The 26127-nt window shown below is 43.8% G+C and overlaps 1 protein-coding gene across 3 annotated transcripts in view; it reads right to left on the reverse strand.

The window, feature by feature from the left end:
• LOC122798124 (leukocyte elastase inhibitor-like) overlaps positions 1-26127 on the reverse strand; it is a 524655-nt gene that overhangs the window by 18533 nt on the left and 479995 nt on the right. For all 3 annotated transcript variants that reach the window (XM_044066821.1, XM_044066820.1, XM_044066822.1), the window contains exon 6: positions 20953-21120. In XM_044066821.1, coding sequence (XP_043922756.1) covers positions 20953-21120 — 168 coding nt within the window. The remainder of the gene's footprint in view (positions 1-20952; positions 21121-26127) is intronic.

The raw sequence follows: 26127 nt of genomic DNA on the forward strand, positions 1-26127 counted from the left end.
ACCCTGGGTGCAGTAGATAAGCCAAAGGGCAATGCAGAGAACTGATAATGAAAAGTACCAGCCCGAAAACGCAGGAACCTCCTGCAGCTGGGCCTGATAGGAATGTGAAGATAAGCCTCTGAGATCCAGAGTTACCATCCAGTGATCTTTGCCTAGCAGAGGCAGTGGTTGCTGCAAAGTTAACATCTTGAACTTTGGAATGTCTAGGTATGTATTGAGAATGGACAAATCCAGAATTGGCCTCCAAGTGTTTCCTTTCTTTGGCACAAGAAACAGGCGAGAATAAAATCCTAGGCCTACTTCTGACGGAGGTACCACCTGGATAGCCCCCATTTGTAAAAGTAAAGAAATCTGCTTGTGAGCCTCCAGCCTTTGCTGAGGAGGTACGTCCGGCATGCCTTTGAAAGGAGGCAAGGTGTGGAAATAAAACTTGTAGCCTCGATTTACAATGTCCAACACCCATTTGTCCTGGGTGACCAAAAGCCAATTTTGCTTGAAAAGTGCCAACTTTCCTCCTAGAGGAGCTGCCAGACAGGAGGAATCTGGCAGCTGGAGATACAGGTCATTGGGTCTGTTTACGAAAAGGCTGACCCCTGCCCTCACCAGAAGATTGTGCAGGAGAACTCCATGTCCTAGGTCTGAAAGAACCCTGAGCATGAGCTCTGCCCCTACCACGTCTAGATCTGCCCTTAGAATGAAAATCAGAAGAAGGATAAAGCCCATCCTTTTGCAGGCCAATTTCTGCTAAACTTAGGGGGCTGCACTTGTAAAAATTCCTTAACCGTCTGCATGGACTTAGCTTTGTCTTCCATTTTCTTCAAAACTGACTCCACAGGGGAACCAAAAAGAACTTCAGATTGAAGGGGAGCATCCAAAATTCGAGCTTTAACATGCTCTGACAAATTCTGATCTTTAAGCCAGCCATGCCTACGAATAACTGAACCAGTGGCAGCCACCCTGGAAGAAGCCTGAAGAGCATCAAAGCCACACTGCAAGGAATGCTTACCTACCTGATCAGAGGCATGAACTAAGTCTTGCAATTCCTTACACTCTATACCCTCAGCTAAAGCATCTACCTTAGATTTCAACTGACTTAACAGAAAGTTCTGGTACTTCAGCATATGAAACTGGCAATTTAAAGCCCTCATAGCCAGCGTGGAGGTATACACTTTTTACCCCACCTATCCAATGCTCTAGAATCTTTATCCAGAGGAACTGGATTCTTAACTACAGAAGCCCTGACACCCTTAGGTCCCTGACTAATAGTTTCCGGGTCCGCTCTAGGACTCTTATACAAATATTTATGAGCCTCTGGAACTCTGTAATACCTGTCTGGCTTGACAGGGGCAGGTGGTAAAGAATCAGGATTAAGGGAAGCTTCAGAAAAAACATCCTGAACAACATCCAAAACAGGGGGAATAGCCAAGGGCCTATGTTGTGGTAAAAACAAAAATTCCCTAAGCCTCTTACGAGAATCAGAAAAATCCTGACCTTCCCACTTAAAATGCTCCCTCATGGAGTGCAGGGTTTCAGAAAAGGAAAAATCCTCTGGAGGAGAAGCAGAAGGACTGGAATCCTCTGCATCTGAATCAGAATAGGGAGGAAAATCCTGAATGTCCTCAGCTGAAGACTCAGAGTAATCTGAGGAATGCTCCAATCCCTCCACCTCTGTCTCCACCCTAGGCCTCTTATCTGGAGGGGGCATAGAACCTCTGATTAAAGTAATCAAATCCTCTGCCATTTTCAACATATGTTTTTTAGGAACAGAGCCTGAAGAACTAGGGCTGACGCCTGTGCCAGAAAGACCAGGTCTAGCTTTAGAAGGGGCTTTAGTGACAGAAGTAGAAGGCCTAACAACCTTATGTAAAGAAGGAACTACAGAAACTTGAGAGGCCCCCTCGGCCTGACCTAACTCCTGAGAGGCCAATTCCTGTAAGATTAAAGGCTCCCCCTGTGATTCAGCTGAAACCTCGGCTGGATCCACAGATTCAACCGTAGTTTCCATAGAACCGGCGTCCGCAACGGATGACTCATCCTGCTTAGACTTTAACGATTTATCTTTTCGCTTCTTAGCGGTAGCGGGCGGAGGATCCGACGGCATGTTGTAGTTACACCGCTTACCGAAAACAAGTCTAGCACAATCTAACCTGCGTTTAATGGTGCGCTTATTAAATCTAGCAAAGCGACACCCGACTACCACGCCGTGCTCAGGCCCCAAGCAAGGAATACAGAGAGAGTGGTAGTCTCTATGAGGTATCTGTTTCCCACAAGAAATACAATTATTAACTTTTTCTGACATCCGGATTTAACTGAGGCAAGAAAAGACAAAAATATTCCCCAACGGGGTACTTAGCCCAACTTGGTCTTCGGTCTGAAACTCAGAATACGAAAATTTCAGGACGCCGAACGGCACTTGCAAACGCTGCTTCTGCTTCGGACCATGCGGCAAGAAAGTCTGGGGATATGGCGTCGGTCATGCGCTTTAGTACCACTGCGTACTGACGTCAGATCTGAGCGACCATGACCGACGCCAGCCTAACACTTTGGTATTCGGGCTGACCGAGGACAGCGGACTACCCACAGGTTATGACTGCAGCAATGTGAGACGAAGAACATCACTGAAAAAATGAGCCACAGAGAATCATAGAAAATAAGAAGTTATGTACCTACCATAACGTTCCATGTTAGTTGTCTTCTCTCGCCTTCTTTCTTGCTTGATGGGTTCGGAGCCGATCCTCGGCTCCGACTCGGCACTTGCTTTAGCTCGAGAACTCCTTTTACCAGCTCGAGGCAGCCCCATATCCCATGATGCAAGGCAGTAAGTACCCAGATCTCGTTTGTTGACAAAGGGCAATAACACCAAGCATAAAATACTTCCCAAAGGAAGAAGAAACTTACAGATGGAAAAAGGACCAGGTCTGAATGGTCTTTAGCATAATAGTTTCTTATACAAGGTCTGTCCAGGCCGGGGGAAGGGGGGAGGGGCGAAAGAAAGAAGGGGAGAGAAGACAACTAACATGGAACGTTATGGTAGGTACATAACTTCTTAATGTTAAGTTGTCAATCTCGCCTTCATTCTTGCTTGATGGGACCGCGTCCTAGCACCTCTATCCTGGGTGGCTCAATGGAACAAACTCTTGAGGACTGTAGAGCCAAAACTGGCTCTGTCCCTGGAGGCCAAGTCCAATTTGTAATGGGAAACAAAAGTGTGAGGAGTGGCCCAAGTGGCCGCTGCACAAATAGTGTCCAAAGGCAGTCTAGCTTGAAAAGCTGTAGAAGTAGCTAAACTCCTAGTTGAATGTGCTTTAGGTTTTGAGCACAGCTGTTTTCCCTGATCATATAAATTTCAGTGATGACCAAGAAAGCCATCTGGACAAAGTCACTTTAGAAACAGGAAGGCCTTTTTATTATCCGCATAGGAAACAAAAAGTTGATCAGATTTTCTAAATTTTTTGTTCTGTCCAAATAATATCTAAGCTGACGGTGGACGTCAAGATAATGTAGCTTTTGTTCAGCTCTATCTGAATAGTTAGGAAAAATACAGGAGATCAATGGATTGATTCAGATTGTTTTTGAAGCGACCTTAGGTAAAAAGGATGGATTAGTTCTCAAAGATACTCTGTCTTTGTGAAAATCAAATAGGGGGGTCGAACCGAAAGAGCATGAAGTTCAGACACCCTTCTGGCAGATGTAATAGCCACTAGGAATAAAGTTTTCCAAGAAAGATATTTCAGGGAACAAGAAACAGCTGGCTCAAGGGGAAGAATCAAGGATGTCAGCACTAAATTTAGATCCCACTGAGGAGGAGGATTCCTGATTGGAGGCTTTAGTAGGAAAATTCCTTTCAAGAAGGCCCTGCAGAGCCTATGGGACATAATATTATGATCTGCTATCCCGACATGAAAATTAGAAATAGCAGCCAACTGAACTCTGACTGTGGAAGAAGAGGAGCCTGTATGAAAAATCTCTGCTAAGAAGTCCAGAACTGCCTGAACCGGGGCAGTAAAAGGATCAATATTTTGGGCCTTAGCCCAATAAGAGAAACGCTTCCATTTGCTTGTGTAAATCCTCCTGGTAGAGGATTTTAGTGAAGCTACTATGATATCTCTAACTGGGTTAGAGATCAAAGGAAGCCTGGCTAAGGAAGGAAGTGGAGCAACCATGCTGTGAGGTTGAGAGAAGGGATTGACCGGTGCAGCTGACCAGATTGGTGAATCAGTAGATCTGGCACTGGGTCCAGATGCCACGGCTGCACCAAAAGGTGATGATGGAGGAACGGGAACCAAACTTGTCGAGGCCAGTAAGGGGCAATGAGAATCAATTTGGCTCTCAAACGGTAGCTTTCTGGATCACCTGAGGGATCAGAGGAAATGGAGGGAAGGCATAAAGAAGTCCCTGGGGCCAATCCTGGGTCTGAGCGTCTGGGGATGGCCTGATAGAGGAAGAGGCTGAAGAAGTCTGGACATTTGCTGTTTTGGGGAGTAGCAAAAGATCGCAACATGGACGACCCCATTCCAGAAAAATCTCTTCCGCTATGGATTGCTTGAGAGACCACTCGTGAGGCATGAGAATAGCTCTGCTCAATCTGTCCGCTATAATGTTGGTTTTCCCAGGGATATGCATTGCTACCAGAAACCGATGAGAGGAGATCGCCCATTGCCATAGTCTGAGCGCTTCGACACAAGGGGTAGGACTTGGTTCCGCCCTGTTTGTTGATATACCAAACTACAGACATGTTGTCTGTGTGGACTGCAATTGTCCCTACGGGAAGAAAGTCGTTGAGGGCTTGCAACGTTAAAAGCACTGCTCTCATCTCCAGGACATTTATGTGCAGATGGTACTCGAACGATTGCCACGTCCCATGAACCATCCTGCCCTGATAATGACCCCCCCCACCCGATCAGGGAGGCATCCGTGGTGACAGTGGCTATCGGGGACAGAGGTACAAAGCACCTGCCTTGGTGAACCTGAGACGATGTGATCCACCAAGCAAGATGTTCTTTGCATGTTTGTGTCACCAGAATCTGGTGACGCATTGGGAGTTGCTGGTATGACCACTGTGTGAACAGCATCCACTGAAGGAGGCGCATGTAGAATCGAACCAGGGAAGAAGAGTAATGGCCGCAGCCATGAGACCTAATACCTTTAGAACCATTCTGGCCTGTACTTTCTTGCTGGCCAGAATGATCCTGACATGAGTCTGAATGTCTGAAACTCTTTGTTCTGTAAGGGTAGCTGACATCGAACAGTGTTTAAGTTTGCCTATGAAGGTAATAGACTGGCAGGGCGATAAGGATGACTTTTGAAGTTGATTGAGATGCCCAACTGAGAACAAAGGTCTATTGTGTAATCCCTGGCTTGTATAAGCTGATGCCTAGTGGTGGCTGACAGGAGCCAGTCGTCGAGATACGGAAACACCTGGAATCCTTGACGTCTCAGGTGAGCCGTGACCACTGCCATGCATTTGGTGAACACTCTGGGGCTGTAGTGAGACCAAAGGGCAGGGCTCTGAACTGGAAGTGACTGGACCCCAGCCGAAAGCGGAGAAATCTCCTGGAGCGTCTGTGAATTTTGATGTGATAGCACGCATCCTGAAGATCTATTGAGCACATCCAGTTGTCCTTCTGTAAGAAGGGCAGAATTGACTGAAGAGTGACCATTCGAATCTTGTCTTCCTGACAGACTTGTTGAGTCTGCTGAGATCCAATATTGGTCTCCAGTCTCCGCCTTTTGGGGACCAAAAGAACCTTGAGTCGATTCCGGCTCTGAATGGTCTATTGTAACTGGCTGAATGGCTCTTTTTGCAGTAGTTTTGCGATTTCTAACTCTGCAATCTCCCTTAGACCGGGTGGTACATCTGGAAGGGAACTTGAGGGGAAGGACTTTCCTCGAAAGGAATTATGTAACCCTTGGACATGATCGACTGTACCCATCTGTCTTGAGTGAGGGAATGCCAGGCTTCTGGGTACAGTGATAATCTTCCCGACTGCCTCCAAGGAGGGACAGCCGGGCAACACCTCAGGGATGCTGAAAGGGCTTATCAGAGAGAGGCTCCCTGTTTCCCTGGTTCTTCGACCCCTCTGCCTCTAGAGCGGCGTCTGTTGTTGTTACCCCTCTGCCTCTAGGGGTAAACTGACCACGTGAATCCGGCGTGACTCCTTGGGATTTACGGAACCACATCTTCCCACCCTTCTGTCCTTTGGGATAAGGCCTAGAAGGGTGGAAAACGGACTCCAACAGCAGAAAGAGTCTTGCCGTCCTGCTCACACCTGGTCAAGGTCTCCTTCACCTGAGGGCCAAACAAAGCTGACCCATCAAAGGGAGAATTTGTGAAGGACGCCTTAAAGGGATCCATAAAATCACATAGCCGCATCCAGGCTTGGCGCCTAAGAGCCACACCTGTGCCTGCGGCTCTACTCCTCCATCCGCAGCATAAGATATTAGCCGCATGGAGGAGTTAGCAATGGAATTGAGGGTTCCTAGCTGCGAAGCAATCTTTTCTTGAGCCCCTGCAGCTGTAGGATCCTGAACTACTTCTCCCAGCTCCTTCAGGATATCTCTCTGGAGTCTGGTGAAGTGACAAAGATAATTCAGCGAACGCATAGCAAAGGTCGCTGAGGAAAACATCCGCTTGCACCTATCCATGGTCCTAGAGTCCTTATTAGGAGGATGGACGGGCACGGAAGGATCTGCAAGTTCCTTTTGGCCGCAGCCACCACCATGGCATCAGCGGGACACCCTTGGTAAGGAATTGTTTGTCACTAGGGGCAGTGATAAATTTAGAAGGCCTCCTAGGGACTGGCTCTACAGAGTCAGGAGCTGTCCACGCCTTCGCAATAACCTGCATAAGGGGTCGAAGGCGGAGACACCCAGGAGGTGGAGGGCCGAGATCCAAATGCCTCTAGGTATACTGACTCATCCTCAGAGGGATTGTTGGTGGGCCAGTTTCCTCTGTTTCAGAAGTTCTAGGATGTCTGAGAAGGAGACATCCTCAGAGGGGATCTAGGGATCCCTCTGACTCATCAAAGTCAGTATCCAAGTGACAGACTCGGGAGTCTACATGCTTCCTCTTACAAGTCCTCTTCCTAGGAGGATCTCCAAACATCAGGAGAATCCTCGGAAGAGGGGAAATTCCCAATGGGGAAACCTGAGGCGGAGGATCTCTGGGTCCTGTAGCAAGAGAAGTGGCAGAGATGTCAACAGGTACCATAGAGGGAGGAGCCACGGAATAGACTGCTGACTGATACCAGTGGCCAGTACACTCTTCATCACCTCGAATGCTCCTCCCAGGCAGGTCCGAGAGAACCCGCCCAAGAGCTAGGAACTCCAGGGACCACCGAAGGGAAGTCTCCGAGGCAGATGTCGGAGCCGAGCTCACCAAGGCCGAGGCTCCAAGGGGAAGAGCGGCTCGGACAAGGGTCCGATGCCACTCACCCCTCGGAGGAGACCATGGAAGCCCGACCACGAATCCCTCTAAGGAAGAGGAGATAAGAGTAGGGCTGAAGGAACAGAAGGGTATCCTTCCTCCAGCCGTAGCAGTAACCATGCCGAAGACTCCAACTCCAAGCTCTGGGGTAGAGTTGAAGGAGGAACTGTAACGGGGTGTGGACCAACAGTCGTCTGCTGAGACGGACTGTGTAGCATTTGGGCCAGTACCTGTGACTTGAGTAATCTACTGACCACTCTCTAGGTCATGATCTGACAACCTGGATGACCTTGAAGATCGGCTCCGATGGCTCCGTTCCGAAGAGGCGAAGCCAGAGCCGAAAGTATCGGCTCCAAGGAAGGAGACCTCGACCTCTTCCTGGAATGAGCCCTCGGAGCCGATACTACAGATCCTGTCGGAGCCGACTTCGGAGCCGACAGAGCGTTCGATGTATCGGCTCCAGCCGGAGCCGATACAGCCACCAAAGTAACGGTGTCGGAGCCGATCGGGCCGACACCGATGCCTGTGCCACATGGGTGTCGGAGCCGATCGGAGCCGACATCGGCGGTCAATAGGTTCGGCACCGATAGCCATCGGTGCCGAAGCTTAAAGCCAGAATCGGCTCCAGCCGGAGCGATCTCGACTCAGTACGAAGTCGGAGCCGAGGCCGCAGGCTTAGATACAGAAGCCTGGGCCTTGGCAGGTTTTGTTGATTTTGTGGAGCCGACTTAGCCGGAGAGCCCTCCGCTTAAGAAGGCCCCTGAGAATCAACTTGTTACGTCTCTCCTGCAGGACTCTCTGGCTGAAGGAGTGACAAACAGCACAGGAGTCCTACAGGTGAAGAGGGCCCAAACAATACAGGCAAGAAGTGTGACCGTCTGTCAGAGACATCTTCTGACAGCACGAGTCACACTTCTTAAAACCTGAAACCCTCTCCTTTGACATGGTGCCGAAACACAACACACACAGACACACCAGTCAAAATTAAATTAAACAAAATACCAAGAGGTATTTTATAAAAACACCAACACACACACCCTAACAGGGGGGGGGATGGGATAGGGAAAATTCACTAACAAAAAAAAAAAAAAAAAGAGACAGGGAATTTCTGTCAGAAAAGGGTAGAAATAAATTTAAACTATCAAAAAATTAGTTTTAAACTAAAAAGGGGCTTGAAAAATCACAAATGTGAACTACTTACCAGGAGCTGGTAAAGAGAAGACCTCCCAAGCGAAGCGGCAAACGAGATCTGGGTACTTACTGCCTTGCATCATGGGATATGGGGCTGCCTCGAGCTGGTAAAAGGAGTTCTCGAGCTAAAGCAAGTGCCGAGTCGGAGCCGAGGATCGGCTCCGAACCCATCAAGCAAGAATGAAGGCGAGATTGACAACTTAACATTGATGGTTTACATCATATGGGATCACCCAATACCAACAGTCCAAAAGACAGATGCTAGAAAACTGGATATAGTGGTCCAAGAAAAGAAGACAAAAGTAGCATTGATCTCTGAAATCACCACACCTAGTGACTACAGTGTCTTGCGTACAGAGACACAAAGTCATAAAATACCTCAATCTGTAGGCAGAAACGAGAGCCATGTGGAAGAAAGATACCCAGACAGTTCCAATAGTAGTGGGAGCAACTGGTCTTATAAAAAAGAATTTACAATCATATTTAAATAGGTTACCAATTCATGTAATACCATATGAATTGCAGGAGGAGTCATTACTGGGCACATTGCGGGTGCTGCGAAGAGCACTTTCAGCTAACATCAAAGAGTGAAACAATACTAATTTCATGAACTTTAATCGTACTTTGCCTTAGGAAAGGGGTCCATTCCCATCATGGTATTAGAAACCCAAAAGACTTGGAGAAATTAAAAAGTGAGTTACCTTCTAGACACTATACTAAAAGATTAAACTGGAAGACATACTCATTCAATAATAGAATTATAGATGAAGACCAATCTAAAAATTCAAAATCTACATATAAAACTCACCATCATGAAACCCAAAAAGTCTACCTCATTTACTCTATCTCCCTGTTATCTTTACTTCTCAACCTTCCTACTGTTAGAACTGTGGCATCTAATGGGTAAATAGTTGTAGATAGTTTTAATCTGTCTCTTACCTCTCATTCCCATTCACCTATATCAATCCTCTACTGTTCTCCTTGCACATAAGTGTACTAAGTGTCATGTATGCTATAAATGCAATTCTATAAATACTTGACCAAAGTGAACTATGAGACAATCAACTGGAGAACACCATTACATTAATACACCACAATTTCTGTTCTTTATATACAAATGCCAGTTTTTTTCTCATGACATTATGTGTTATCGCACTTTGTATATATTTTGTTTACAACTACTCAATGTATATAGTTGATTTTTTTCTTGTTTTTATTTTTTTTTCTTGGTTTGTTTATACTTTTCATTATGCATAAATCAATAAACATTAAATGGAAAAAATATTCATAATAGTTGAGCTCATAGCAGGAGCATAAATAGAATTCCAGCTCAAGAACCGCACAGTGTATGTTCATTGCTTGGATGCTGTAAAACAAAACAAATCCACTGGCACTGAGTTTCTGTTGTGGACACCAGAATAAAGTATCTTTCCACTAAAGCAGCCTCTTAGGCTGTATATGGCAGTTGAGCAGTTGTCCAAAGCAAGTGAATGAGCTGAAGGAGTGGTGGGAGTCTGCTGTTTGATAGAAGAGGGACAGAGGATATCAGTAAAGTGTATGTGTTACTGCTACTGCCCTCTGGTGAGTTGAGTAAGTGGTCAGTTAGATTTTTGACTGAAGTTTTAGTGAGGAAGAGAAGGCAGTAGCAATTGGGGAATCAGTGCTGGCAGCATTGGGTGTTTTTTTTCTACATATGTCTCGGCATTCTCCTTTGGTAGTACTCAGAGCAGTCACATGCAGGTGGCCTGTGAGGGGTCCTTATCTCATGGAGGAAGACTGCCTGACAGATAACCAAAGCAAGCAAAAGCAGTTAAAATAATGGCACTTAAGAGGCAATGCACTTAAATGAGGAAGTTGGGGGAGAAGCAAACAGTACTTAGTTGGGAGCTGCTCCTACAGATCAAGAGGTAAAAAAGTGATCAAAATTGCAGGGAAGACACAAATTAGCATCAGAGTCAGCTGCAACAGCATTGGTGCCTTAATGTTTGCTTATTTCCAATTTTTTTTTCTTCTAAAACTATTTTCAAAATAATTTCAGTATCCTAAAAGAATTTTGTTTTTTCCATTTTCCTTGAGTTTATAAATCAGTTTGATTTGGTAGCACACATTAGTTCATTTTCGTGCCCGGTTGTATTAATCCAAGCTTTAAAAAGCTTAGATAAATTAAATACATTAAATTTAAATGGAAATAATGATCATCATAATAAAATATACATTTTAACTCATTTTTGTAAGAGCAGACAGCTTCTGATTCACAGATTTAAATATCATCAACTGGCCTTAAAAACAATCAGCAAGTAAATAATAATTATTATCCCTTAACCCCTAAAACAACCTCTATACTTTTCATATTCTCACCAGGTTTGAGGGATTTTTCTGGGTACTCCGGTGTCTTATTAGCTCTCAAAATGTGCTGTTCAGGCTTGTTTGGTATCTACAAACTGAAAATGTATCTAGGTAGGTATTGTGGTGCATTTAGTACTAGACTCTCCACTGCCCCTGCCTTGGATGGACATTCCTGCTTTCTTGACTGACTCACCCCCCGCACAGAATGTTACTATTTTTGGAGGCATACCCATATTTTCAGGCTGAATTTACCAACATACACAATTTTCTGAATCTCCTTCATCACGTACGACTTTTGAAATGGTCTACTACATAGAAAACCATACAATATGACCATCATACTAGTGGCACCAATAATTTAATGACATTATTACGTTGTCAATTTGATAATGTGTTTACATTTTCCTCATTCCTACTGGAAGCAGGAGAATTATTTGCTATTTGGTATTCAAATTTTATGCTAATTAGATAGCCCAATTTTTAGCTGAATATTCTTACCTTTTGAGGGCCTTTGTTTCACAGCTGTCAGAGATAAACCTCAGCAGAAAAACGGACATTTAAAATTTTAGTACGATTAACTCAGAGCATTGACAGAATAAGAGAATATGAAATATACATTTTCCTGAAGTAAAAGCCTGTAATTCTAATTATTGCCATTATTTATTAAACTTAATTCATCACCTTTTCTCCAAGAGTCACCACAGTTTTAGGAGGGATTAAGCAAGACAGAGCTAAAATTTGAGTTCCTATTTTAACTGTCTGTAGGTTAAGAGGTATATTTATCACCCTTCTTTAATCAAACATACACCGTTAAAGTAGCCTTTGGGGTCAGTGATATTAATGTAGTGACTGGTGGACAGTCAGAGTGACAGACAGATACAGTGCTTCTCACCCTCAAATTATATTATTTTATACACACATTATATATATATATATATATATATATATATATATATATATATATATATATATATATACACATACATACATATATATATATATATATATATATATATACGGATTCGCTTCAGATGCTCGAAATACTGAAATATCAAATTTCAGTATTTCGAGCCCAGAAAATCGAATCCTGAGAAAAGCGAAAGTCCAGAAGCATGAAATTCAAAACCTCAAATATTGGAGGTTTTGATTTTCACGCTTCTGAACTTTCACTGTGGTTATGTATTCAGGTAAGTGTGTGTGTGTGTGTGTGTGTGTGTGTGTGTGTGTGTGTGTGTAAGGGTTTTAGGTAGGGGCTGTGGTGTGTGTCAGTGTGTTTTGTTGCTGTGATGTGTGTGCGAGGAGAATGTTGCTTGTGTGGTGATGTTTTGTGTGTTTGCATGTAGTGCGACCTCGGAGTGAGAATATATAAGTAGGGGGGTGTAGGGTGCAGGTGGGCTTGCCCCCCTGCTTTCATGTAATAGAGAGGTTATGTGTGGGTGTGTAGTTGTACCGCGAAATTCAAAATCTCCAGTATGCGCAATTTTGAATTTCGCAGTTTTGAGTTTTCGTGGTTTTGTGGATTCGACTCTCTGGGCTTGAAATAATGAAATTCAGTATTTCGAGCTTTTGAAGTGAATATATATATATATATATATTCCGGTTTCACAAAAGTGCATTTCTCTGGAAATGCACTTTCACAAAACATTTTGCTTAGGAATTAAAAAAAAAAAAAAAAAAAATACACTACACTAAATTATGCAGAGGCAAGCCCCACTGCACCCCCCCACGGGTCTATATTATAACCGCAAAAGCCCTTTTCAGTGAATACATAAATGTCGACACATATTGCGCGAACTGTGAATATACCGAACACCCTAAACCACGAAATTCAAAATCTCGAATATTCATAGTTGGCCATTCTGTGGTATAGCTCCATAAGGTAAATGTGCGATACTTACGGACCTTAGGCTTAGGCTGCGGGTTAAGGTAAGTGAATAGATAGTAATGTATGTAAGGTTTAGTGTACGGTTAGAAGTAGGCAAGTGTATGTGTGCGGAGTATTTATTTTGTTTGGGTATAGCTCATTAAGGTATGTGAGCGATAGTTACGGTCCTTAGGGTTAGTATGCGGGTTGAGGTAAGTGCATACATGGGTAGTATATGCAAGCTTTACTTTAGGGTTAGAAGTAAAGTTTCGGTTAGTATATGTGTGTGTGTGGTTTATTTATTTTGTTTGGGTGGGTAGTATGTAGCGGGTGGTGGGGTTGGCCAACTATGACAATTTGAGATTTTGAATTTCACGGTTTAGGGTGTTCAGTGTATTCGCGGTTCGCACAATATGTGTCAACGTTTAAGTATTTGCTGAAAAGGGCTTTCGCGGTTATGATATACACCCCCCACACTCCCCTGCTACTAATATATACCAACTAAGAGACTGCACTATAGTAGGAAAAAAGGAAAATTCCCTTATCCCCACTGTACTACGATCTTGAACAACAACCTCAGTGAACTGTAGTTTTGTGAAAATGCATTTCCAGAGAAATGCAGTTTCAGTGAAGTGTAAATTCGATGGGTCAAAGTAGACCCATATATCTTCAATTTCTGAGAATGAGAATAAAACGGGTATAGTGCAGCAATTCCCTACTATGGGTTTGTTTTGTTTAGAAATTAACTTGGGGTACACTGGGCTCCCATCAGTGATGACATATAAAATGAAAAAGACAAATGATATTTATTTTAAATTGAAAGGATATGGGGTATAATGGGACAGCATAATCAAAGATAATTTGAAACTTCATAAGTACATCTGATGTTGCAGCAGAAGACATCCAACTTAACAGTCTTCAAAACAATGAAAATACAAAATAGTTCAGAAATCATTTAAGAAAAAAAAGGTTCTAATAAAACCACACTGCACTCAGTAGGTCTTTAGAAAACACTTAATGCAATTACGAGACAGAAAATGTTGCATCCCACCCAATCCCTCATCAAAATGTATTACATTTTAGAACTACCCTAAGCAAATATTGCAGTGAAGGGCATTTTGTTTCCAAGTTACTTCAAGGATGGGAGAGTTCTACACATTCTGAATGCGCCAACAGTTACTGGCACAGATCTTTAACAGCTAGGCTGCAGAAAAGCTCCAGCTACCTGTTTGCAGCCTCCCATCCCACACCTTTGACAAATGCATAGCACAGGTTTGCTTGCAGGGTTTCATTAATGTTACCATTAGTATTGAAACTCTCCCATACAAGGATGAAAATTTGTCCAAGTAGAATAGAAAAGTACAAGATATGCTGCTTAGACTAAACCAAACTAACAGGCAGTGTGCATGTTGGGGGCAGGGGGACAATTATGGTGCCTTATAATGGTTTCAATAATGCTGAAAATTATTCGAGAAAAATTTAAATTTAGCATATTAATGCAAAAAAAAAAAGTTCAGATGGTGACCACTTTTTCAGACTACTACAAACGCAAACTGTGTTAACATTCAGTGCCACACTTCACTAAGGTCCTTCTGTAAGTTGGAAATAATTTACTGGTTAGATCCTTACAGTCGTGATGAATGAGTTTTGACCACAGGACTCCCACACCAAAACATAGTATAGCCTACTTGCCAGAATATCTTCCTGTACAAATTTACTTCTAATTTGAGTGAACTTGTAACACGCTAATCTCTGCGTCCTATCACCCAATGTGTCTTCACTCAACTACATCAGAGATGCATTTGGAGAAGCAGTTCAGGGTCACCGTATATATCATCTAATTGCAACATCCAATCTCATCTCTGATGCTTTTTCCACATGATAAAATGTTGGCAAGTTGAAACAGAAGAATGTACCATTTTGGCAGTACGTGTTCCGTTTTCAACAAAATAATAGTGCAGTGTTTTTTTTTTTTTTTTATGATCAAGTAGTCTAACATCTTTAAAAAGGGGACGGTGCTCATCCCTGCGCCCATGGCTAAATTCACCACTGTCCAAACAGTAAAGTTGTCTAAAGTTATGTGGACTAGCCTTTTGAATTTCAGGTGTACAAGAATACTTCACTAGAGGGACTCAATCTCTCACTAGAGCAACTACTGATGAGCAGATGGTTGAAAAGCAGACTAATTACTTTAGCTACATCATTAATGCTTATAATCAACTAATAAAATGGAAAGATTCAGTGGCAGCAAACATACTACTCAAGCAAAAATTGCAATTGACAATTGCTTCATTGTGCTTTTGGGTCTCCCATATAAACGAAAAAGTACAGTTAAGTATACTTACCATAACTGTAGATGTTTGTATTCACTGTTGCAGTCCTTACTTGTAGGATTCTCTGCCATGGACGCCTTTGGCCAGCCCATCTACAAGAGTAAATTTCTTCCTCATCCTATGACTGGCAAACACCCTTGACAGAAATCAGTACACCAAGGTATAAGTGGAGTCTGATGATGTCAAGACCTCAGTTGTTTTCTTGCCCCTTGGAGATCGGAGCCCCCCAACAGGAGCAGCAGGTCAAGATCAAATAGTTAGGGCAGGGATCCCTAGGCAGGGAGGACTGAAGACTAGGGGTCCAGGTAGGTGAGAATTAGTAGAAGTCACTCTGTAGGCTATGGGGGGAAGGAGGGATGGAAAGAGGACTGCAGCAGTGATAAGTGTACACAACTGTACTATGTTCTTCGTGTTTACTTAGGGGAAGATTCCCAAAGCTGAACAAAGGGGAGGTGGTGAAGTAAGACAAGAAGATGACGTTTGTAGGGTAATAGAGGCAAAGCCTGAATTGGAGTAGGAGGCCGACAGAGGTAGAGCCTTTTGAATGTTTGTACTGAAGGCCAGTTGGCAACCTCTCTCCACCCTTGGCAGGTATGCCCTTCAGGGAGGAAGAAGACAATGATGACCCAGATGACCTAGAGGGATGGAGCCTTGTTGTTAGAGGAGTTATCCCTCCCTGATGATTGTAGAAGGGTGGCATGGAGAGACAGATCCCTTTGAAAATGGTCTACAAGATAAAGGATCTCCTTCAGTGGTGAAAGTAATGGTGACATTCCCTTGGTCAGAAATTCTGATGCATTTTACTGTGGCCATTTAGCAGGGCAGCAGCCTATGGATGCTTGATAAACATAGGATACCCTTCACCAGTACTGTGGGTTTGGAGAAAAGAAAGGTAAATGCCCGGCTAGAAATAAGAAGGTATCAATCACCAGATTGGGCTTGAAGGGAGGATTAGACCTGAGAGAGAGGTTCTGTTGAGATGAAGGATGATCAAAAAGGATCCCCGTCATGACAGCACAGAGTCTCAGAAATTCCTTAGCTAGAGAGGTAGGTAATAAGCAGGCCAAGATCCATTCCAGTAATATTAAATTTGCAAGAGGAGTAAGTCTTTTGTAGGACAAGGGTAAGGTAGCAAGGTGAAGTATGAGGTCCCTTGGGAGGCCAGAAGTAGAATGCCCTAGAAGGAAACTGTTTGGCCTTTGGGTGGGAGAGGTTAGGGGTGTGGGAAGGGAAGTTGCTGAAAAGGCAGAAACCTGAACCCTGCACAAAGAGTAAGAGAGGCCTTTTCAAAGGGGATTTAAGAGTAGGACCAGTAGGCTGGGATTGTGGCCCTGATGGGGTCCTGATAGGCCTGTGCACCCCCAGTTCAAGAGCCTTCCTATTATATTGCCCCAGTTTTTCTGGAACTAGTTTTACACAGGAAGTTCTGCACATGCTAATACCAGCAGTAAGGGGTGGTGGGGGGTATATGTACTCAGGATCCCCAGTGCTCCATCCCCAAAGTCAGTGCACTAGCACCTAGTGTGACAGAGACAGGAGGAGGCTCCCCTGACAGAGAAACCTTCTGGATAATGGATACAGAGAGGAGGTAAGCTTCAAGTTTATAGGGAGAGGCTTGGCAAGTAGGTTATGGAGTAGAAAGTATCAGAGTAGATTTGGCCAAAAACTGTTGCTATAAGGAAGTTCCTGGGTGCTCTTCTGTGATTTATAGAGAGTCTTGGGAAGTAAGGCATGAATAGTTCTATCCATGAAAATGATTAGGTGTTTGTAGCCCGGGCTGAAAGAGGGTTTGTGCTGGAGCCAACTTTTCAACTGTGTGCTTTCCCTGGTGGTGAGAAGTTCCATGTGTGGGGTTCCCCTAATCTTCTGTTATGCTGAGAAAAATCTCCTAATGCAACTGCCACTTGAGGGTGCCTACAGGCTTCTGGTGATTTGTCTGCCAGTAGGTAGAGCACACCTGGGATATATTGAGGCCACCAGAGCCATCCCCTAGACAGTCAGCTGGAGGGGACAATGTTCCCCATCCCCATATTTTAGCAGTGAGGGCAAGAATGGGCTTTCCCCTAGGTTTTTTGTGCCATATGTGCATGTCCTAATCTCTGACTAAGAAAAGCACCCCTGGTTTTGATTATTGCTCTAGATAGAGAAGTCTTTTGTGCTGTCAGAAGCTCCTTTTTGTCTATGTGCTTATTCACTTCCTTGGTGTAAAAACTGTAGTAAGGATGCAAGTCAAGTAGTCCTTGGATCAGTAGTTGAAATTACTGATGGCAGAGTGGAAGGCTTGGGATCAGATGGAAGTTCTTGGTATACCCTGTGCAAATGCTTCTTAGGCCAGGTGTCAGCCTTACTTGGCATACAGTGTTTGTGAATGCTGGGTCCACAAACAGTAGGGATACCACTGTGGTCTCCTCATGTGTAGTCTGACTTGGGAGGTGGGGGGATGGGAGAGGTGAAGTGAGGAGAAAATTGTATTTTAAAGGGTAAGGTTATGTCCTTACGAGACCATTACACAAGGCATGCCTTTCTTTGGGCTGGACTTTACAACTGCTTCCCTGGGGCATCAGTTCTATTCCCCTTATCCAAAAAGTATGGTCTCTCATGAGCAGTTTGAATCCATCAATAACTGCCTCCCAAATTGGAAGGATCACAAGTGTATAATACACGCCTGGCCTCAGAGGTGACACCCTGCCTGGAGGCAGTAAGGGTAGAATCTACTATGCTCCCACCCTAGAACAATATTCTGAGAGTGAGCTTTGGATTCTGGATCTGTTATGGTGGATTCCCTGTAAAGTAAGTAAGGGCTGAGTTAGCCAAGTCTGAGCTATGTAGAGCCATGTTAGTGAACTGGAGGAAGCAATTAGTAGTAGGCAATGGGAGGGGCCGAGTGTTAAGTGACTGACCAGGGGCAGTGAACCAGTCAAAGATGTAAGGTGCAAATTGTTAAAGTTTGGAACTTGGTAAAGGCTCAGTAATCCTCTGCTAGAGTCCCTTCTGGGAACAAACCTGTTTCAGGACTGGAGTCTCTAGGAAAACCTTAGGGCAGGATATAGGTAAAAGATATTGAAGGGTGATGTCCCCTGAAAAGGACAGTAAAAAGATGCAGGACTGAATAGATAAAAGGCTAAATTGTCTGAATTTTATCAGTCTTTCTTCAAGGGAAGGGGGTTGGGAATAGGATGGGTACGTGCCATGAAAAAGTGATGACTGCTCCTTCCCAGGGACCTGAGTAGAGGAAGTCCCTGGTGTTGGGCAAGATGAATGGCCTGGTCTGAGTCCATGGCACTGACTGTGGTCGCTTTTCCTGTGGGCCTTTCCCTAGCCTGCTCTGGGTCAGAAAGGAAAGGATCAGAGCTTAGTGGGGTAGTTTCTGTTGAAACGTGGGGGCTGCACCTGCAAGAATGTTTTGGCTGTCTGACTTGGCTTAGGTCTTGCCTCAAAATTTTTGACTACAGCTACTGCTTTAGGGTGAGACACTTCTTATCCAAGGGAGCATCCAAATGTTTGGACTTTACATGCTCCAGGAGGTCTTGCTCCCTTAGCTATGATTGCCTCCTAATGACAAACCCAGTGGCTGCACCCCTGCTGGCAGCCTCCAAAGCATCAAACCCACAGTGCAAGGAATGCTTGATTGCCTATGAAGTGGAACTGCAAATGTCTAACAGTTCATTGGATAAAGCCTCATTTTCCATGGTCAATAGCCTTTGCCTCATCTGTTCCAGCAGTGTCTGCTGATGTTTTAAGTAGAACTGGTTGTTCAATGCCCTCATAGATAAGTATACTTTTTTTGCCAAATCTATCTGCCAACTCTATTAAGAGATCTACCCTGTATATCATTGGGAAATTTTTTGGATGAGCTGACTGCGGTACTCTTGGGTGCAAGACCAAAAATCTGAGTCTGCTGAAGGGTTATTGTAAAGGTGTTCATGTGAAGCCATAGTGTCTATATTACAACACTGAAGCTTTAGTTAACCGAATAACTAAAGCTCGATCTTGTAATATCGACAGGTAAACTTGTCAAATGGCCAGTTCAACCAAGGGAAACACTTCCCTTGGCCGAATCAAAAAAAAAAAACTTTATATCCGAAAACAAGTGGGGGGCTAAGCCGCCCCCCCCCCCACACACCCATGCCTAAATATTCCAACTCCGAGATCCCTCCAAATTGGAGAAATGGGAATACTCCACAGAACGGCCAAGGGAAGTGTTTCTCTGGGTTAAATCGGCCGTTTAACAACTTACGGTTTTGATATCACAAGTTCGAGCTTTGCTTATACGATTAAGTAAAGCTTTAATCATGTAAAATAGAACCAAGCCATAACCCTGTTGAATCTGTCAGATTTTCTGGCTGCAGGAGGAAGGAGTCTGGTCTTAAACAGGATTCTTGAAGATCATCATCAACCATCACCAAAACAGGGGGAACTGCCAGGGCTTTAAGTTCTTGTAGGTGGCGAAATTCCCTCTTTTCTTGGATTGGGTATAATCTTGTTCTTGCCAATGAAACTTGTTTTCCCCAAGGGAGTGTAAAGTCACCGCAAAGGACAGATCGGGGGGGGGGCTAGGCAGAAGGCAAGGTTTCCTCTAAGACAGACTCCTGAAAAGGAAACAAGAAGGGATCCTTTTCAAAGGTTGAACTATCTTGGTCTGAGTCCTACCTAGTCTCAAAGGGGTTGGTAGGAATCCCTGGCATTGGGTCTCTTTTCCTAGATTCTGGGGGGGGGTCTGCTATGCCAATTTAACTAAATCTTGCTGAGAGGCCTGAGAATAGGAACTGGAAGGGCTAGAATGAAAGAAGAAGACTTCCTATGAGTAGTTTTTTTGTTTAGGCCTGTCGCTGTCAGAAGCATGGACACCTGAATGCCTCTGAGGTTTGATGGAAGTACTGTGTTCACTAGAAGCTGAGGCCTGCAGAGTGGTCTTGGACCTGATTGACGAACGGCATTCAACAACTGGTGTAGATGTCAAAGGGTTCCAACGGTCTCTGAAAGGGTTTCAATAGAGGCCTTGTCCGCCACCTTGATCATGTGAGGGGGCTGCAAAGGAGTCTCTCTGACATCTGTGATAACCAGTCCTGGCAGGCTATCGGATTGTGAAAGGGCTTCAGAGTATCTGAGCTTAGGCTGTTTGTGTTTAGGCAAATAGAGATCTGTATGCGAAAGAGATGCAATCCCACACGGAGATTCAGAGTACTCGCTAACAAACCTAGCTAAAATGTTTGCCCTATGCAGAACAGTTCAGGAGTTGAATCAGGAGCAGAAACGACAGTTGGGAACATCATGTTTAGGGACCAAACAAGTAACACGGAGGGTGTGGAAATCCCAGTGTGGAATTTGTTTACCACAACAGAAGCAGTTGTTAACTTTCTCTGACATTAGTTAGAAAAAGAAAGAATTCACTAACGGGGTATTTAGCTTTCTGAAATATTCACTTTAGCACAGATCAGCCAATGCACATACTGGATACTTCAGGCTCCAAAGGCAAGAAAGAACTGAGGTCATGACATTGGCAGACACCACTTATACCCTGGCATACTGATGTCAGTCAACGGCATCTGCCAGTCATAGGAGGAGGATAGAAATTTACTCTGGTAGTTGGGCTGGCCAAGGGCTACAGTGGTGGGAAATCCCAGAAGTAAGGACTGCAACAGTGAAATGTGAAGAACATCTTGAGTTCTCAAGTGGCATTAACTAGACACAAAAATAAGCAAATTATAGCACTATGCAAATTTGCATAAGACACATAACTAAATCATAACTTTACTTTTAAAATAGTTACAGTCAAAATGTAATTAACTTACCAGTTCAAGTCCATTAGTGTCATCATTTATGTCCAAGGGCAGAACGATTAACATTTTCTTCTCTTTATTAGCATAAGGTAGTTCAAGGATTTTCATCTGCATATCTGGTATGAAGGCCATGTTAAACTTGCCTTTCTGACTCATCATCTGAACGGGTTTGGTTTGGGTCTGTTAAGAGTGAAAAACTACAGCTATTACAAACATCATAACTATCAGTTTCTAAAATGTCCTTATATTTTCACATCCAGTAACAACAAAAGTTGTGTACTCACCATATTGATAGATCTGTGTTTACCATTTCCATCCTTCCTCAATGTATGAGTCTTCAGATTAGAGTCAGATCTGACTTCATAACTTTCAAACTTTTGGATCTGGTGCTCAGGCTTCTCTCATTACCTATAATTTCCATATTAGTCAAACTACCTCAGACAGAGTTTACTCCCAGGAACAAAAGGCAAGTATACAGCGACTAAAACAGAGGTAAGAGACAGAAAAAAACAGGTCTTGATAAGGAACCTCTAGAAACCAAAGTTAAGTCAACCAGAGTAGTCCAGGAGCTAGAAAGGTCAAATGCCACAGGACACATGGAAAGGGGAAGATGGGTGTGTGGAGGTGAGGAAGGATGAAAACAGACAACACAGATCTATCACTATGGTGATAACATATCTTTCATAGCTGATGTCTTTTCTGTCTGTTCCTCAATATATGGGACAGAGTACCCAGCTACTTAACACTTGGATGGTCTTACAGAAGGATATTCTGGCATACTTGAACCAAAAAAAAATGCTCTTGATTAGACTGCATGACCAATTTATAATGTGAAATGAAGGTATGGACCTTAGACCAAGTAGCAGCTGCACAAATGTTACTGAAAGATCCTCTGGAAAAGAAAGCTGTCAATGAAGCTACTGATCTAGTAGAACGGGCTTTTGGGGATGTAGGCAGAGACAAACCCTTTTTTCTGTAAACAAATTTATCCACTCTGACAACCAACAAGAGAGTGCAACTTTGGATACTCCCTTTCCCATTTTGACAAGAGAGTGAGACAGATACAACTGATCATTTTTCCGAAAGTTCTGGTACAATGTAAACAACATCAACTGACAGTGAACATCTAGTAAACATAATGGGCTTTCACAAATGTTTGACAGTTTTGGGAAAAACACAAAGATTTATGGATTGCTTGACAGAGGACTCTGAAGTCACCACTAGAAGAAAAGTAGGGTTGGTTCTCAAACACACGCTGATTTGTGAAAGATCATATGTGGAGGTTTTGAAGACAAGGCATGGAACTCAGAAATTCACCTAGCAGAAGTAACAGCAACCAAGCATGATAAAAATTTAAATTAACCTTGGCAGCAGGTTCGAATGGAGGGCTACTCAGGACTTGCAGTAAAATGGTAATATTCCAAGGAGGAACTGGGTCTCTATGCCAGGGGTGTAACACATAGTTTTAGATAGTCTTAAGGGTGTAATGGGTGTGCAATTCTTGATAATGTGAAATGGAGATCTGACTGCTAATTGTACTTTGATAGGGAAATGCGTGCTCTTTTCTGGAAAAGATAGGCCAGGAAAATGCCAAGATTGCTGGAAGGTGAGCTGAACAAGGATCAAAACTGTTCTCTGCTACCCAGATGTTGAACCTTTTTCATTTGCTTTTGTAAATCTTAGTAGATGGTTTCTGAGAAGTTAGAAAATGAACAACAGGCGATGAAAACCTGGCCTATCTAGCCATCAGTGAATATCCTGGTGAGACAAACCATTACAGGTGAGAGTAGATCTGGTGCCTAACCCACCACCCAGGGAGGGTGTACTAGAAGAGGCAAGGGGAAAGGAACCCTTTACAGTTGTGAAGCTGTTAATGTTGCCACCTCACAGCAAGAGGGTCCCCAGTTTGATTCTCAGCTGAGGTGTCTTCTGTGTGGAGTCTGCATGTCCTCCCTGCATTCATGTGGGTTTCCTCTGGGTATTCCGGTTTCCTCCCACATTCCAAATACATGCATCTGCAGCATTTCTCCCTGGGCCTCTGCTGAAAATAGATTCTATCCTAGTTGGACTTTCCTTGTCAACAAATTGTAAATAAATAAAAATAATAAATACTACTTGTCAAGGCTAATAAGGTGCAATGAGGATGAATGTGATCTTTGTCAATGACTTCTGTCAAAATTTTGCAATCAAGGGGATGGGAGGGAACAAACAAAGCAGTTCTGGGGGTCAAGTATCGGTGAGTCCCCCTCATAGGAGATCAGAGTGACAGAAATAAGCTGCTTCTACTGTCATACACTTGGGGAACACTCAGGGGTTTGTGTGGAGACCAAAGGGCACAGCTCTGAAATGAAAAAGACTGACTCAAAGCCAGAAACAAAGATGCTTTCTGGAGTGTCTTTGTATCTTTATGTGGTAGTATGCACGCTGAAGACATTTTGAGCACATCCACTCATTATTTTCTCTCTCTCTCTCTTAGCAGAAGGAGAATAGACTGTACTGTGACCGTCTGAAATTTCATTTTTCTTAAAAAGCTGTTCAGGTAACTTGGGTCCAGATCTGGCCTTCAGTTCCAGTTTTTCTTTGGTGCTAAAAAGAATCTTGAGTAAATTTCAGATTCTCTTTGGTCTGGTGGGACCTCTTCGATGACGTGATTGTTTAGAAGCTTCCTTATTTCTAAAGAGTATGCTTCACTTCTGGAGGGTGGAATATTCAAAAGTCTTTTGGGGGCTAAAGGAGGGGTGTTAAAAAGGATGAAGTAGTCTCTGGTTATTATCCTCTGCACATATTTGTCTTGAGTAATGGGGGTTCCAGGTTGATGGATGCAGGGATAGCTAACCCCCGACCACCTCCAGAGTGCAGCATTCAGGCATCAGGAGTGCTGAAAAGGTTTCTGAGAAGGAACTTCTGAAGCCTTGATTCTACAGACCATCTCTATCCCTAGGGCAATCTCCATTATAAGATTTCCCCTCTCTACCACAGGTCTGGGGTGTTGGGGTTGGTATCTGTCTCCAGAGGTCTCGGGTAGAAAACTCCAGGGATTTGTGGTGCCAATTTTTTTTATCTCCTTTTTGTTTCCTGGAGACGGTCCTTTGAGGGTTGGAAAATGTGACAACTGGAAAATTTGATCCCTATAGCAGGGAAGGATTTGGCTTCCTTTCCACTTCTAGAGATTGTGTCCTTCACATTAGGACTGAAGAGCACTGATTCATCATAAGGGGCATTTGTAAAGGACATCTTAACATGTTCTGTGTAGTTGCACAGCCTCATCCAAGCATGTCTCCTAATGGATATCCCTATGTCTTCTGCTGTAGATGCACCCCCTGAGGCACAGGAGATGAAGCACACATTAGACAAAGAATGGAGGGTAGCTAGCTGCACATCAGTGGCACTTCTTTGATCTGCAGGCAAAGTCCTTGGGGAGATATGGAGTTCTCTTTGTTCACGTTTCTTTGAAAACATGCAACATGTACCAAACAATCCAATTACCTTTTTGAGAAAGCAGAAGAGGGGATGTCCAAAGCACTAGACTCCCTGTTTTGTGGATGGACAGAGGAAATTTGGAGGAAATTTGTTCCTCTAGTTCCTTCATGATGACTGTCACCTCTACCATGAAATCCATGGCCAGTCCCATCCTACAATGGGGATGATCTTTGGGAGTGACTATGGTTTCCTGGAGATGGGTTCAGCTGTGTCCAGCTACTTCCATGCCCATGTAGAGATCAGGTCTACCATCTCATCTGCAGGTGAACTACTCAAGAAGTAGATGAGCCTAACCAAAAGACTCACTAAAGTGATGACCATTCCCTTTTCTGTATAAGCAGCTCAAGGATTACATTGAATGAGAAGTCCTCAAAGGAGGGATCTAGGGGAACCTTCTCCTTCATAAAAGTCAGCATTAGTTGTGACAGATTCTCAAGGAGAATCTAGGTGCCTCCTTTTGCATGTACACTTCTTGTGCACCTCCTCAGTGGGATACCCTGAGAAGGCCTCAGAAGCTGAGGTGGTCTCCTCATTAGGAGCCGGTGTAAGATGTTTGGCCACTGGCTGCCCTGAAGGAGCAAGAGTAGGGCCCAGACACTGGGATCCTTTGGGAAAGGGACAGATCCAAACTAGAGGGGATAGTCTTGAATACCTTATGAGGTATTCCAGTTACAAATTTCCCTTAGTAGCAGTTGAGTGATCACCTAGTAGCACGCCTCTTAGACGTTTCACCCTTTACCCGCTTAGCTCTCTATGGCCTTTCTCCATCAGATTCTGACAAATATGGATGGACAATTTCTTATGGTTTCTCCTGCCAGTCTGCTTGATATGGGCATCCTGAGACAGTGTAACAACTGCTTCATGTACATGGACAACCCTCTGCTACTACCACCTAGGAACACAATTTGAGAGACACGCAATTATATTAAGAATCTAGAGTCTATGCTCTCTCCCTCACAAGCCAGTATATCTGAGAAAGTTGTCATCACAAACACCACATCTCAAACACCACCCACATCTACACAACACACACCCACACATGCAGAGATACTCACCAAAAATATACCCAAGCAAAAGAGACCTCCAAGGCAACACACATGAACTCCACTGCCCACCACACCACACATAGTCCACGCACCTGTCTCTCACAGCCACTAAGGCCTAAACATAAACCCAACATACTCATCACAGGAGACTCCATTGTGAGAGACTCTCACCAGGCTAGATAAGGAGAAAGTCACGGTTAGTTGTTTGTCAGGTGCCAGAATCCACCATATCACCCATGCACTCAAGTCTTTCAACAGGTACTATTATGACTCTGTCATAGTCCATATTGGCTTGAATTACTTGATCTGTACCTCCCTGGACTATATGAAGAGAGACATGATTGATCTTGCTGAGTGTGTGTCCTAGGCAGGAATGTTCCTAGCCTTAAGCAGCATTTTACAGTCAATCAGAATGAAGCCTCAACACAAACTGAAAATGAATGACTAACAATTGGCTTAGTTTCTGGTGTCATTCCAAGAGGATCCAGTACCTAACAGCCTGGAAAGACATGACTGACAGACCACAATGCATAGCCAGAGATGGCCTGCATCCGTCTCCCTTGGGCTTCAGACTTCTGGAAAATGCTCTTGCCTCTCCCATAGTGCCTTTTTTAGGCAATGCCATGAAGTCAAAACTACCAACATGAAAATTTCAACAAAA

The sequence above is a fragment of the Protopterus annectens genome, chromosome 3.part1 (genome assembly GCF_019279795.1).
Source record: "Protopterus annectens isolate FY-2018-M chromosome 3.part1, PAN1.0, whole genome shotgun sequence".
In the NCBI taxonomy this organism is placed as follows: Eukaryota; Metazoa; Chordata; order Ceratodontiformes; family Protopteridae; genus Protopterus; species Protopterus annectens.